The sequence below is a fragment of the Lissotriton helveticus genome, chromosome 2_1 (assembly GCF_964261635.1).
Source record: "Lissotriton helveticus chromosome 2_1, aLisHel1.1, whole genome shotgun sequence".
NCBI classification, from domain to species: Eukaryota; Metazoa; Chordata; class Amphibia; order Caudata; family Salamandridae; genus Lissotriton; species Lissotriton helveticus.
In genome coordinates this window covers 1655232555-1655249291 of record NC_136059.1, presented here as the reverse complement: position 1 = coordinate 1655249291, position 16737 = coordinate 1655232555, and the positions used below count along the sequence as shown (strand labels likewise).

At 45.1% G+C, this 16737-nt stretch overlaps 1 protein-coding gene across 2 annotated transcripts in view; it reads left to right on the top strand.

The window, feature by feature from the left end:
* GSTCD (glutathione S-transferase C-terminal domain containing) overlaps window positions 1-16737 on the top strand; it is a 943165-nt gene that overhangs the window by 224103 nt on the left and 702325 nt on the right. For both annotated transcript variants that reach the window (XM_078676616.1, XM_078676615.1), the window contains exon 4: window positions 15614-15868. In XM_078676616.1, coding sequence (XP_078532742.1) covers window positions 15614-15868 — 255 coding nt within the window. The remainder of the gene's footprint in view (window positions 1-15613; window positions 15869-16737) is intronic.

Genomic DNA, 16737 nt, shown 5'->3' with positions numbered 1-16737 from the left:
CAGAGTTGCGTAGACCTCATTCATCTACTCGTAGAGTTAGCAGTTGTTTGGAATCCTAGGTTTCACTATGAAGCTCCTTCTCCTTATTTAACACCATACCAGGCAATAACTCATACTTTTAGACTGTTCTATTTGCTGTGCCTCATCTTCATTTTGTAGGTCCAATAGAGAAGCGTTTCTCAACCGTGGTCATAATACAGCTAGTTGGGTCCTTCCACTTTCAACTGTGGCTGTGCGTATTTGTATTGCAGTTCAGTAACGAGTCAGCATGATAAGGTAGAGGCATGCTGTCTAAGCTTTAATTAACAGTTGGTACATAGTCACTTGCCGATTACCAGTCATATGCAATCCTATCTTCTGCTCCACCACCCACTCACCATTCCCTTTTGGATGCTCCATCCTGTGCTTCAGCTCTTTATTCTGGTTGCCCACTTACTCTGTAGCGTCAGTTGCATGCATGGCACTGTCTTATAGCTTTTCTCCTACTTCTGATGATGTTCTCTCACCAAAAGAGGAGAAGAGCTGCGTTTCATCACATCTCCCAAAACATCCCTCTTATCAGTGGAATTGCCGCTTTGACTGGCTACCCACACCTGAACACTGAAGTGGAAAAGGATCCCAGCCCCAGTCAGTTTTACTGCCACCGATGGGGTTTCCTAGATTTGTCTAGTCAAAAAATACCTTTCTACCCTGGCAACTGCAAGCTGTAAGTGAGTGCCCGTTAAGGCACGATTTTGGGCAACCACTGCAGGGAAGACATTTTCAACCTCTGGCCACTTGGCTGACACATTAATGCTGATATGAGTAATTTTCCACCCACCTGACTCCTAAAAGAGGCTCTCTTCTGTCCACTTAGAACCCTAGATACCAGGTAGGAGCGTATGATATGTGAGATGAAGTAGCAGTGATATGTAGGACCAGTGCTGTCTTGAGGTATTTTGACACAGTAGGGAAGGTAAAACAAGGTTATGCACCCTTCTTTGTCTGCACACTTGTAGCTATAATCCTTACCAGTGGGCTCATATATGATACTTTATAACAGGGTGTACCAAAGGTGCCTCCCTTTGTAGCCTGTACATAGTAACAGTCCTGCCTGGAGGGTAGAGAGGAACGGGTGGTCAAAGACAAGTGGAAGTTGCACAGTTTCAGATGGAAGGTAGTTGTTGGATGTGGAGTTTAGCTTTGGTTAGTGGAGGAAGGTTGTGATGGTTAGGATAGCGACCGGTGACTCTTCGTGAGAGACCGGTCGGAAGGTGGGCATTGGCAGGTGGAGTTTTAGTACTGGCCCGTGTTAAGAGAAGACAATGGAAAGTGGGCAGTGATATGTTCCATCTATGAAAACACATCTTAACCCTACCTTATCCAACACCTCTATTTCTTGTGCCACCTCAACCCTCTTGCCATCACTCTTCATCGACTTTGCCGCCCACCTGCCACTCCTTAACAACCACTCCCTTCCACTCCTTCTTACTTATGTCTTTATTCCATGTCATCCTACGCATCCCTACATCCTAGCTTTTTCACCCTGCTCTATTCCACCCCATCTCACGCCCTGCATCTGAGCCACCTTTCCCATTTTCCCTTGGCTAGTCCTCCCCTGTATCTCGGGTACTTCTTACTCCATTTGTCTCCCACGTTCGCAACACTTTTCTACTCCTGCATCAGTGCTAACTGTTATTCTCCCTTTGCCTCCTCTTACTTGTCCCCACAGCATGCTGACTCCGGACAAGAAGTGTATGTGAGTCTGTTTTCTTTAGACTCTCCTAAACTTGCCCTCGCTTTCCTGACACCACACCACCACATTACCTTTCCACAGAGTCCACCCAGATCAACCTTGACACCTCCATTCTTGGATCCTCGCTGCACAAGTCATCAGTAAGAACAGTTACCGCATCTTTGACCTTCTCGCCGGCTACACATTATCTTGATCACAGGAGCATGGCTAGGAGATGACATTCCAGGATAGAAGATCCACACTCCGAAGTGCATGTCCAAGAAAACTGGAGAAGGAGTTGCCTATGTTTCCAGAATAAAATGGTGCATCATGGTTCCCCAAGCTCTCCTCTACTGCATACCAGTCATTGTTAAACGCACAGATCATGCCCAGCCGTATTCTTGTTCCTGCTGACATCCAGTATCCAACCTAGGAGGAATTGCAGAATCATTCTGGCCGGACAGTGACTGTCACGTTGGAACACTATAATCTGTGCAAACTGAGAGACGTCAGCACCTGGTTTGAGAAGACAGAACGTCCCCAGACAAAATCACTGATCTACAGCCTGGAAATACTGAGCCCTCTCACATTGCCAGTCACACAGTGCAAGCTGTCTCCACCTCACGCAAGGCGACAACAAGCAATGGAAGCCTATACGTTAACTGGGGTGACCACCATGCCACCCCTTTCTTCCTCAGCAATTTGGAGAGATATTATTGGTAGAAGCATGCTCTGCAAATACACCATAGTGCTGTTGTGCCAAATAGGTACTTCCACAGACACTTTTCTGTTCTAGATACACCAAAGCAAACATTAATTGTAATTGCATTTATATAGCGCTTGCGACCACATGCGAGGCATTGAGGCGCTATACGGCGAAAGGATTAGTGGTGTATTAGTATAGGAAAATATAAAATTAATTTGAGCGGTGGACATGTGAGTTTTTGTATTTGGATTGAAAAACGCCAAATCATTAAACATGGAGGCTAAAGTATTGCGTTTTACCATTGTGAATTTCCCTGTTAAATCCCAGCAGTTTGGTAATTCTCTGAAGGCTAAATGCACACTTTTTTTAGAATTACAAATATTACGCATGTGTTTGAAAAGACGAATATCTCCACATTATATCAGAATTCCTTACATTTTTTAATTCCTCAAGGCTTGGTTTGAGAATGCCAGCCCTGGTGCGGCTCTAAGTATGTAAGCATTTGCTGCTCAGCCGTGCGAGCTCTGTGGAACAATATGTATGGCAAAACTCCATATATTGTTGGGCTTCTCGAGCTCTTTCACAATTGCATTGTAGCCGAGGGGAAAATCTATATTCCTTCTGTGTAAATAATAGTGATGCAAATGGCCTTACCCTCTTCTCCCTTGGTTCCCTCACGGCTTGTTTCGATGGAGAAGCTTTTAATAAACTTGACTAGAGTTGCTTTCCTGGCCATATTTACCGCTGTATAAATCCCATCCGTGACATTGAATTTTTCAAGGATAAAGCAGCATTAGCCCAGGACAGCAGCTTGCTTTCAAGGCTCCTTAGTCTTTCCAAAACATTGTGTTTCTTCTATTTCTGTCCCAACGGGAAGACCGAGAGTGGAAATAACGTAATGCTCCGGCTGTCAAAAGGGCCGTGAAGGCTGACTTCAAAGGGCTAGCTGTTATTGCTGGAAATGTGCCGCTTTGTTCCTGGCCTATTCACATCTAATTTCATCCGAATTAGCCATTGTGCACTTGAAGTGCACGCCTCTTCCTCGCCATATCTGATACAAGCATGTTAGTCTTGGAGCTGCGGGGACAGTGCAACACGTAACCCCATTGAGAGTTTGACCGCCTCACAAAGGCAGTAGATCAGGAGAGATGACACCTCAAAGTCAGTATAAGCCAAACGTGAGGCCATGTTTTGTATCTGTTAATCTATGGTGGACCTGTGGTTCTCTGAGGGTATAGTATAGGTATGTGTGATGGAACAAAGCCCAATTCATGTGGAAATTATAGGTTTCACTCAGATCTCTATTATTTTAATCTTGCTCTTTTTTTTACAGCAATTGTTGATTAATCCCATATTTTTCTTTAGCATTTTCGAGTCTCTTAAATCATTTGTGGACAATGCTCATCCACATTTCTGGAGTGCTTCTTTTAGAGGAGCTGGAATCCAACCATGCTCTATTTAAAACAACAAGGGGACCCCAATTAGTATCAGCGAGGGACCTCGGGGAACTTATCGTACAGACACAACAGTGGTCCCTAGCAAGGAGACAATAATAACCAACATAAATATAGACCCAGTCAGTTTTATATTGTAGAAGACATGCCCAGCCGGACAGAGGTCTTCAAGTTTTATATTTCAATAAACGTTTTGCGAAACAATAATGCACCTTCAACAATTCACTTTCGTGGGGCACAAGCCTGTACCAACCCACGACAATACATAGACACAGACAACATACACAGAAGGGCTTACAAGGCAAAGTCAAAAAAGTCTCTGTAAAGTTTCAAAATTAAACAGAGAGATTCCAGTAGGTACCATTACATACTTTCATGTAGTAAATCATTGTACTGGTATATGGTACACAAGGTCGACGACGTTTCGGACCCCCTTACTAAATGCTGGGGTCCATCATCAGGACAGAACAGTAGTTGCCTTATTAAAATTTGAGCCTCTTTAGCCAAGGGGCATAAGGTTAAAGAGCTCACAGGCGAGCTTGAGTTAAAAAATGATGGGACAGGATCGGTAATATAGTTAGTCAACGGTATGACTTGGTGAATCGGGATTACAAGAATAGTGTGTCAAGGTCCGGGGACGGAGCGGGCAGATTACCACAATACCGCTTGTACCTTGCGGTCCCGGAGATACTGGGAGCGCAGAGTCGCGCTTAGGTCCTGGATCCAGGGGGTGGCCGGGTTAGTCGGCTGCACCGGGTTTCCTGGTCCTTTTGTTGGATGTTTAGATCCAGGAAGGGGATGGATGTTTTACTATGAGTAAGAGTGAATGTCAAGCCACTGCAGTTGTTATTAAGCCAATGTAGTAGGGCTGGAAAGGTGTCAGTGTTATTACCCCATATCATGAAGATATCGTCTATATAACGTCTCCATGTAAGAATGCCTTGGTGGAAAGGATTGCTGTCAACAAGGATTGTGTTGCATTCCAGCCAATCCATGTACAGGATCGCCAGGGTTGGAGCAAAAATAGCTCCCATGGACGTGCCACGGACCTGCTGGTAATACTCATTATCATATGAAAAAAAGTTTTGAGTAAGGACCAGGAAACCCGGTGCAGCCGGCGGTATTGTGGTAATCTGCCCGCTCCGTCCCCGGACCTTGACACACTATTCTTGTAATCCCGATTCACCAAGTCATACCGTTGACTAACTATATTACCGATCCTGTCCCATCATTTTTTAACTCAAGCTCGCCTGTGAGCTCTTTAACCTTATGCCCCTTGGCTAAAGAGGCTCAAATTTTAATAAGGCAACTACTGTTCTGTCCTGATGATGGACCCCAGCATTTAGTAAGGGGGTCCGAAACGTCGTCGACCTTGTGTACCATATACCAGTACAATGATTTACTACATGAAAGTATGTAATGGTACCTACTGGAATCTCTCTGTTTAATTTTGAAACTTTACAGAGACTTTTTTGACTTTGCCTTGTAAGCCCTTCTGTGTATGTTGTCTGTGTCTATGTATTGTCGTGGGTTGGTACAGGCTTGTGCCCCACGAAAGTGAATTGTTGAAGGTGCATTATTGTTTCGCAAAACGTTTATTGAAATATAAAACTTGAAGACCTCTGTCCGGCTGGGCATGTCTTCTACAATATAGAACTGACTGGGTCTATATTTATGTTGGTTATTATTGTCTCCTTGCTAGGGACCACTGTTGTGTCTGTAGGAATCCAACCATGCAGCATGAAGCACCCCCACCCTTGTATTTCTGTTCATGGTCAGTAATAATTGATAGGTTGAGGACTCGTCTCAAAACCACTGCAGAACCGCTAGCATGACTTTTGTGCTCACAAAAACAGTGCTTGTATAGATTTTGCTGGATTATTTCCTTTTCTTAAATTTCCCCCCAGGAATTGGGATTAATCTTAGTTAGTCAACTACTATATATCCAGTTTCTTTGTGCTGGAATAGCAACATGGTTTTAACCGGACTGTAAAATGAGCTGTAGCTGTGCGTACTGAAACCAATGTCCCATGGCTATTTCTCACCCATGCAGACATCCACCCTATATATACGACTGCATGAATCCGCATGAAGTTCTATTCTTCTGCTGAGCTGGTTTGACTGCAAGTGTGTCATAGATGTCACCTACTGACTGCATACAGAGATGCTTGCTTGTTTTCACATCTACACCATGTAGGAGAGGTTTTCAAGATACTGTGCCTAGTGCTGGACTGGCCATTTATCTCATCAGACATTTCCCAAGGGGGTGTTCGGAACCATTGGAGGCCTATCTTTGAAGGCCCTGTGGCCCCGTGACTGGCAGTGCTTCAGTCACTAGCTCCTTGACGTTAACTGCAACAGGCACTTGGAGGCTTCAGGAGTGAGAACGAGGGATCTGATAGGGAGCAGAGAGACAGAAAGAGAGAGGTTGGAGGGACACCTACAGAAAACAGACTGAATGGGAGAGAGTGGAGAAAGTAGTGGATCTGGTTTTAACATTTTTGCTAGGACTGCTTTTGATTCCCAATCTGCCCAAGTATGTGTCTCTAATTCTCTTGCTTCTTTGTGCAGTTGAGGCCACAGATGTCTAGCATTAATGTGATTGCTGCAGGAGTGAAATTTATCTATGTGAAGTAAGTGGGGAATTATTTGCTGCCTCTGCAACTAGCATTTTTGAGCGTTGGATTGCAGATTACCAGTCTGCCTCTTTGGAACTGTAGCAGTGACAATACCTTCACTCAATTAATCTTATACTTCACCTACGCTCAAAATTATGGACTTGATGCTCCGTGTAGAACCTTGGGCCACAGTGGACTTTTGTGCTGGAAAAAGAAGACATCTTTGCAACAATATGAAAACCCTCTTCCTACTGCAAAAATGTTGATTTCTGTGGCTTGATCAATGTTTATCAGTGTTTCAAGAACCCTTCCACATAATTTGCATCCAATGTAGACATTGCGCTAAGAATCTCCAAGGCCCGTGTTTTGCTACCACTCAACTTAGGAGGATGCTTACAGCTATGTTATCTGCATCTTTTTCAGAGTAAATCCTGAAGCAAGCTGCTTTCTCGCTGACATTTGGACTACCCCTCGGTACCCTGTTATTGCATAAATCTCTATTCAAACGTCCTGAGTCCCAGGGTTTTGACACCAAACTCATTGCAAGTAAATATTGCTGGAAATAAATACCTACTTTCAAGTCCAGACACAAGTCCTCCCCCAAACTAAAAGTCACAAAAATAATAGGGTATCTATACACAACTCTGAAAGTATTACTCTGGGAGAGGATGTGAAACTAGAGGGGGGGATGGGGTGGGGTCTAACTCATCTGAGAAGTTGCTGTTGTTTAAGTTTGTTATGGTACAGTCATAGAATTAACAGGAAACAAATGACTAGGCACATCCCCATGTCTGGGCTTTGCTTTACTCCATACACACACATATGCCGCAAAAACACTATAGTCAACCATGATGAGTTCTGAGAGTGAACCCTTCACTGCCTTGACCTGGAATGTTAATGGCCTTGGGGACAAAATTAAAAGGGGACTGGTGACATCCTGTATAAAGCGTACCCACCCGAATGTGGTAATGTTGCAGGAAACCCATCTCAAAGGTACAAAATGTGGGTTCTTAGCGAGGGGGGAATATACCATCTTGGCCCATGCGGGATACACCTCTGGCTCAAGAGGAGTAGCAATCCTGATTAAGAGGTCGCCCCCTTCTGTGTGGCGCGCACGTGGCTAGACCCCAGGGCACATTTGTGGGGGTGACGGGGAAATGGGGCAGAAGGAATGTTGCCATTCTCCCAGTTTATGCCCCGCCGAAACTACAAGCTAGGACGCTAAACAAAGGGACAGAAATATTGCTGGAGTCACTGGGTTCGACACACATTATCAGGGGGACTTCAATGACGTGATGCATACACCCATCGATGGTACAGGGGATGATATCCAGACGCCCTCTACCACACAACTGGCATGCCCTGCTGAGAAACTGGTTCTAGTAGATGTCTGGAGACACCTGCTTCCAGGGACACAGCAATACTCATACTACTCTGGCGCATAGGGTCTACTCGTGATTGGACGATGTGTTCCTCCAGAGTTGTGAAATACAGGACATACACGAGGCAGAGTACAGGGCCAGAATTGTGTTGGATCATTCCTCTCTATATGTACAAATAGGAGATGGGAACCGAGCGAGACACATGAGTTGGAGATTGTCTGCATGGGACTTAGAGAATGTGACAGTGCTCAAGGGCATTAGAGCTGACACAAGAATTTTCTTTGACAAAAACGTAGGATCTGTGGAATCAGGGATTGTAATCTGGGAAACATATAAAACGGTCCTACAAGACAGGGCACAAAACAGAGTGGCATGGGAGAGGAGGAAAGACCAGGAAGAGTTAACCCAACTAGAAGCTCAGATCCTAGCCCTGGAGAGGCGAAATATAATGCAGACATACCCCCAGGTACTCCGACAGCTGATGGATGCACAACATCAATACAAAGCCCTGCTACCCAGGCGGCCAAGGCACAAGCTCAGGCCCCGGCGACCTTACATAAACTCTATGCTGTAGGGGACAAATTGGGTAAGCTCCTGGCATGGCTTAGCCGAAAGGAAGTAGAAACCCGATGGGTAGTAAGCATTATAGATTCACAAGGGATACCACAGACAAACAACGAGCGGATAGTGCAGACCTTCGCATCCTATTACAAAGACTTCTCTGACGCCCGCCCCCTATGTCCGACCCCTGACATCACAGACTACTTCGCAGAGATACATACCCCATTATTGGAAGATGCCACTAGGGAGGGGCTAGACTCGGACATTACGAATGAAGAGCTTAAATTGGCTATAGCCCAACTGCGCCCAGGTAAGACCCCAGGACCAAATGGCCTACCAGCGGAACACTACAAGAGATGTACAGATCTCTTTAGTCCCCACCTTTTAAATCTCTTTCAAGAAGCATGTCAGGAGGGAGTCCTCCCATTAGATCTGCGTGCGGCCATAAACATCCCTATTCATAAACAAGGGAAACCCCAAAATAAGTGTGAATCCTACTGTCCAATATCCCTACTCTATACGGAGGTGAAGATACTGGCAACTATCCTTGCCACGAGACTCCGCCAAGTAATAACGACCTTGGTTCATCAGGACCAGTCAGGATTCTTGCCCGGCAGGGCGACCAGACTGAATCTACATAGGACCCACAATGGATGATGGAGGTTAAAGACTGTGATACCTCCCACCTACTTCTGCCACTGGATGCAGAAAAGGCGTTTAATGCAGTCCATTGACCTTTCCTCAAGGCCGGCATGATTAAGTTTGGCATAGGTCCCAACTTGCGGAAATGGGTGGGACTCCTGTATAAAGATCCCATGGCTAGGGTCCGGGTAAATGGTAAGAATTCCGGAGACTTTCCCATCAGACGAGGTACCAGACAGGGCTGCCCTCTGTCTCCATTACTTTTTGCTCTCACAATAGACTCTAGTTTGGGCGGTCCGACAACATCCTGTGATACAGGAGTTTCGAATCAACCCGGACGATATTTTTGAAGAAAATATCTATCTGTATGCGGACGACATATTTTTATATATCACGCACTCGACTACCACGATTCCTACCCTGTTTCACACTATAGAACGATACGGGAACAACTCGGGATATACAATAAATTGGCACAAGTCAGCAATATATAGCTCAGGTGACTAGACCACTTGGCCCACACTCCCAGTGTATCTCCAGATAGCCAACAATGGGTTTACCTACCTAGGAATTTATCTCACCACTGAGAGGAACCTTTGCTACCGGAAAAACATTAAATGCATACTCGCAAATTTTACAGAAGATGCGCAGCGATGGAAATCGCTTTCACTTACCATTCTAGGCCGGGCCGCTATGTTTAAAAGGATTACTCTGCCCCGATTTTTGTATGCACTACAAAACACGTACTTCCCTCTACCACGATTGACCTCCCGAGAAATTGAGGCTGAGCTACACTCACTCCTGTGACTAGGTAAACAACCAAGAATTGCACTATGTTCTTTACAACCCCATCCGTATAATTGAGGTATATCGCTCCCTGATATAGAGGCCTACTACTGGGCGGAACAACTAACCCCAGTGAATGAATGGATACGTGCACCGGGGGATCACCCAATCTACAGACTAGAGAGGGAAACTATGGCCGGACGTACCTGTCCGCACTAACTATACAGAGACACTCCCGGCCACCCAAGCTATGATAGAGGCATGGGGAAGAGCAACAAAGGCAATGGGGTGGGATCGGAAACTAACTAAACAGACACCCCTGTGGCACTTGGCTCAAAGAAATGCAGAAGTTGAGAGGCTTTGGAGGTTGGGATGACATAGGTATCTCCACCATAGGTGATATTGTGGACAAAGGTAAACTTAAAAGCTTCACCACCCTACAGAAAGACTTTGCACTACAGACCTCCCAGTTCCTCAAATATGCTCAAATTAGACATGCATGGCAAGCAGAGGACATAGACGTTTCCCCACTGCCGGACTACGCACCCTTGGAGGGGAGATTGCTCCAGGAACATATTCTTACCAAGGCTGTATCACTCACATATCAGACCCTAAATAATAACGCGCTAGATAGACTAAATAAGTTGTGAGCTACCTGGGAAGGCAATTTGGGCACACTCAAAACCATAGATTGGGAGGCAGCCTTGATGCATCATGAAGAGGTGGCAATTAAATCACGCCTTCGCCTCATTCAATACAAAATACTCCACAGAACCTATTATGACCGAGCCAGACTACACAAAATAGGCAGAGTAAGTGAACCTAACTGCCAGAGATGTGGACATGTGGAGGGCGACTTTATCACACTATTTGGGAGTGCACTAAAATACAGGCCTATTGGAGGAGGATATTACAGGAACTGGGTTATATACTGGAAGTTGTTATACCCTTGGACCCTAAATTTATATTGTTGGGAATTCCGGGAGACGTGGACTTAGTCCGATCACAAATCATCTTTACTACACTAGCATTGGTTGTGGCGAACAGGGATGTTGCAAGAAATTGGGGAGACATAAACGCTCCATTGCTTTGAGATTGAAAAGCGGGATGGACATGTATATGGTGGCTGAAAGGGTCACCTATAAGGCGAGGGGGTGCCCGAAGAAATTCCACAGGGCATGGGGCAAATGGAGGAAATATTATGGCTTTGATGTCGTATTGGGAGATGATTAATTGGATCCCTGGGGGATGTTCCACTCAGACTCAATGACAGATCAAGGGCCTCTAGCATTTAAGGGAAAGAGAAACCTCATGGAATTATGATACAATTATGTGGGCATTTTAGTGTTAATCTTTCAAAAGACCCGCCATGGCAATAAAGATGCACTGTCTGCTGTATGGATTACTAATGTACGACACTGCATGACTGTAACCGATTTTGTTATGGTTTGTTTTTCTTTTGTTTACAAAAATATAATAAAAACAGTTAAAAAAAAATAGGGTATCTACAGACTCAGCTGTCTAAATGAGGAAGAGAAATTATACAACTAATTATGTCCTCAGCAGCTTTCTGAAAGTGAGCTTCTGTAGTGGGATTCTCAGATTTATTGGCAATATTTTCTTCAATTTGCTGCCGATCACTGGAAACAATAAGCTTACTGCCTTTTTTGTGAAAGCTTTTTGGCATAGAAGTATGGGACCAAGCACTGTTTGAATGTAGATGGAAAGGATCATCTTAAAGTGAATTTGTGCTGAGACAGGGAGCCAGTGCAGCTCTCTCGCTTCTAGTAAGAAGCAACAGAAGAATAGAAAGAGACAAGACATGTGGTCTGTTTTTAAGACATGCACACCAGCTCCCTGTGAGGAATCATCTGGCAAGATTCAGTTCAGGGATTTAGCCTCCATTGTTTTGACTATGAGAACCCCTTTAATATGTATGCCCCTGGTATAACGCAAGCTTTGATTAAATGGGGAAGTCTTTAGGGACCTAGATTAGAAGCATATATGGAAGAAGGCTATCAAGCGTTTTTAGTGTCCCACATAAATCAGTGTATTTTTTACCGAAAGGGCATGTTCACTCCCAAACTAATCATTGGTTCCATTAAAAGATATGTGCATCATTGAAGGCACAGGTTTTTGACTAGACCCAATGGAAAAATAAGCTTTTCAGTCAACGTAGCTCACAAACGTGTTTAGAATCTATTCTTTGATACAATTTGGGCAACTATTCCTTGGGCAACTATTCCTGGGCCAAAGCGACTATCATTGTCAGCAATACAAACATTGACTGGGGCTTGCCATCCCAAATCCACCACATGGCTACTGGACTCCGTGTGAGGCTTGGAAACTAGGAGCGTCTTTGTATTACTGTGTGGAATTGTTGAGGTGGCTCACAGTCTGCGATTGCTGGAGACTGCAGTGGAAGAATGTTACCAGTCAGCTAAACTAGATGATAACCAGGTTACCACTCAACACTAACGGCTGCACAGAAGAGGTGGGTCTAAGGAACTGGGCACAAGGTAGTGGTAGATGAGAGCACTTGGGCACGTGGCTCCATCGCCCTAATTGCGGCGCACTCTACCCATTCGCCCACTGTGATGTCAGGTGCACAAAAGGAAGTCTTCCCTCAAACTGTGAATGTTATTCAATATTTAGGCAGTTAAGTGTACATGCGCAGCACGGTTATCAAATCTTCTAGGGGAGTGCACCTTATTTCAGGAACGTCCATTAAAAAAGCATCTACATCAGCATTCTTCATTTTGCTGTTTTCTGGTTTGAATGTGCTGGAGAACACCTCATTGGAAATCAGTTTTGCTAGATTCCTTTGAGTAGGATTAGGATAGGCGATTTTGGTGGCTCCGTGTTCCATCGGGGAAAATACCTTGTCATCCTTTCCTCCGCTGACACATATGGAGTTCGAGGCCCTCTGTTTGAAGATTAAATCGGGCTCGCCGGCCAATCCTTTGACACCTGCTCACTTCTGTCAGTTACACACTCTCCTCTCCCCGCTGAACATTGCCTTGGTAAATCTTTCTTTGGCGTCAGCCTCTGTGCCGGGGGCATGGAAACACGCTAAGGTCATCTCGCTGCTCAAAAAACCCTCCCTGGACCCTGTGGAATCAGGCAATTACCGCCCTATCTCCCAACTGCCTTTCCCGGCAAAGCTGGCTGAATCCCACGTGAATTCCATTCTCTCTAAGTTTATTTAGTAGAATGCCATGCCATCCTTGATCCATCTCAGCATGGCTTCCGAGCTCGCCATAGCACTGAGTCTGCTCTGTTGGTAGTTACGGAGACCATCCGGGCGAATCTGGATGTCAGTGATTCAGTGGCCTTGGTCCTTTTGGACTTAAGTGCCGCTTTTTATACCGTCTCCCATGCGATACTTCTAAGACACCTTCAGGAAATTGGAATCGGTGATGCGGCTCTGAATTGGCTCTGGTCTTTTTTGGAGGGGAGGTCTTTTCAAGACCAAAAGAGGTCCCCTGGCACCTCTTTTGACCACATATGGTACTGCACCGTGCAACATGGTTAGGTGAAAAACATTGGCTTTTATGATACCAATAATTCCAACTCGATCAAATGAGAGACCGATTGCACTAACACTGCAATAGGTCTAGCATTTGTTAAAGTTAGAGCTCTTGGTGTTGAAAATGACAATGTTTTTTACTTTTGCTTTTTTATACCATTGGCAATAGTGCTATGCAAATATAGGGGCACGGCCTTGAAGTGGCTAAAATCTTTCCTAGACGGACGCTCCTTCCAAGTCTGGGAGAATGACAGCCACTCCCCCGCAATCCCCCTCCGTTGTGGAGTACCGCAGGGCTCATCCCTTAGCCCTACGTTATTTAACGTGTATATGTCCCCGCTGGAGAAACTGGTCAACCCGTTCGGCGTCTCGATTATCAACTACGCCGACGACACCCAGCTGGTGGTAACCCTCTCACACCCGCACCAATCCCCACCCGACCTTCACAGCTGTCTCTCGGAAATTCATAACTGGATGAACTCCTCGGCACTGAAACTGAACGGGTCCAAGACCGAGATCCTGCTGCTCGGACATAAAGAGCCCTCCCTGCCGCCTGACATCTGGCCCGTCTGTCTAGGTGACCCCCCTACACCGAAGGAGGAGGTCAAGAGCCTGGGCGTATGGCTCGAAAAGGACCTGAGCTTCAGATCACAGGCCAAAAAAACGGCAGGAATCTGCTTTGGACTCCTTAGGGCCTGCAGAAAGGTCTTCCCCCTGCTCCCCGCTACCTCCAAGAAACTCCTGATTCAGGGCCTCATTATGGCGAGGCTGGACTACTGCAACGCAATCTACCTGGGTGCCCCCGAAGCCACCCTCAATACCCTGCAGAAAGTCCAAAACGCCGCGGCCCGCCTACTTACCGACACCCCCGCCAGATCCTCGGCAAAGCCAGCCTTGAAGCTCCTGCATTGGCTCCCAGTCAGAGAAAGGGTGGCTTTCAAGGCCCTCTGTCTGGCCCATAAGACCCTCCATGACAAAGGCCCACCCATCCTCAAGGATTTCATCATCCCTTACAATGCGAGTAGGGTCCTCCGCTCAGGCGGAGAGAACTTCATCACTGTTCCCAGAGTCAAAAAGGCCCGGTCCGGAGGACGCCGCTTCTCGGTCCACACGGCCAAACACTGGAACAACCTTCCTCGGAGACTGAGAACTGAACCTAATCTTCTCCAATTCAGGAAGGCCTTGAAAACCTTTCTCTTTCCTTAAATCCCCCCCCTTCGATTCTGACCTCTCCTGAGTTCTGGTTCTAGCGCTGGGATGCTCTAGGGTTACTACGCGCTCTATAAAACCTTAAAATAAATAATAAATATAATAACTCCACTGCAGATAAAAAACAAAAGTAGAAAACATTGTTATTTTCAATGTCAACAGCTCTACCTTTAACAAATACAAGACCTATGGCATTACGAATGCTTGTTTCTTTTTGATTAAGTACTGTACAAGAGCCTGTGCGTTTTCCACTTGTCTCCCATGTGTACTTCCCTCCTCCACTGCGCTTGCTCTTGTTGCCCTATTTGCTGCCCTTGCCCTCCTCCATGATGCTCTAATGCGCTTATCTCCTGCATTGCTTTTTTGCTTGTGTGCTGCTCCTCCGCTACACATTGCGCTCTCTCTATCCTCTGATTGCTCCTCCCTACATTCCTCTCTGGGTTCCTTTCCCAATCCATGCCCTTCGTGTTCCCTTCCTCCACCATCACCCCACATGTTGCTTCCCCCCCACCCGTAACCCTGTGAGGCTTTGTCCCCCTGCCCTCCAGTAACTTCCCCCATCCTTCTTTGATTGTACCCACCCTGCTGTGTTGCTTCCAGCCATCTGCACAACTTTTTTATTCTTTTTGTTTACTGATCAAATTCAGATCTGCAAAAAAAAGCTCTCTTAAAATAACGCAGCTGGTTGCTTCATAACCGTTTTTTAATAAAACGTGTGCTGTACTGCATGGCTAGAGCTATTGGCAAAGCCAGCAGGTCCCAAGGCGAGACCTTTTTTTGCTTTGCCAATGCTTATTGTGTTTGTACACTGAAACATGTCTGATACATAACTCATTAAGCTAAATTCAGTACATCTAGGAGATTACAGTGAATGACCTTAAGAAGCACAAACTTTCTGGTAATTAGCTAGCCCATTGTGGGAATGAGAGTACTGAAAAAGCTAAGCGATGGTGCAGAGTAGTAGTAATGAAAACTATGTTATTGAAGTATGATTTTTCTGTGTGTTTTTTAGGTTTCCGTCAACAAGAGAGAAAAAGAAAAGTTACTCGAGTTACCATTAATATTATGCTGGTACAGGAGGGTCCAGGAGGTGCCGGGGGTGCTGAGAGCTGCAGCTCAGTGTGGCATGAAGTTTGTTCCCTTTCCTAATTTGCTCTATCCTGAAAGAGAGCTGTTACAACCTCCCATGGCAGAGTCTGAGGAGTCCAAGGATGAAGTTGATAGCAATTTCATTGGCGGTCCAAGGCCAACCATGACAAAGCTGAAGGTAATGTTGATTTTCTCATATTATGCGTATGTCATTTGACTTGCACTTGTGATTAGGCGTATATAAAACAATAGGACTTATGTTTCTAGAATGTGTCTGCCATTCTGTTAATTTGGTGCTTGCTTAAGATTTTGATTTTCAAGTGTAGTGTGCATAATAGTAGATAGAAATGTAAGTAAATGTAGACAAAACCTGACATAAATTAATTAAAAAGACAGAATAAAATGAAAAAGAGAGGATAGAATGGATTTTGAATCATATAAGGCACTGAGCATCCGCAGTAACATCTTATTTACAGATTAACCAGCACTGATGTAATATCAGCTGTTGGTTCACCTACAATGGAAACGCATCTTTGTAACTTGATGCCCGTCGCAAATTATGGATTTAGAACATACACATTTTCAAATTTTTAGAACAGTACATCTGCTTCATCAGGGTCAAAGTGGAGGTAGATTATTGCTCTCTTAACTACAGCTGAAATATGGTTTATGTACCATCACCAAGTATCTATGGCTCTGAAGGTTTCCAGGCCAGTGATTGTTGCAAGTAGTACTCAATGAGTCATCTTTAAGTGGCTTAAGATATCTTGAAAAGTCTAAACACTTTGCTGTAGAGTGAAAGAGCAGTGCACATATGAAGTGAGACAGCTTTCAGTCATAGACACTAGTAAAACAAGCATTGGCATAGCCAATAGGTCTCGCTTTTGAGACCTTATAAGTATTTAGTTATGCAGCTCAATATCCTTAGTGCAACAACATCAACTATTGCATGGCTAAGCACTTATAAGGTCCCAAAGGCGAGACCTATTGGCTATGCCAATGCTTGTTTCTTATGACGAGGACAGAAGGCCAAACATGTAAGAAGAC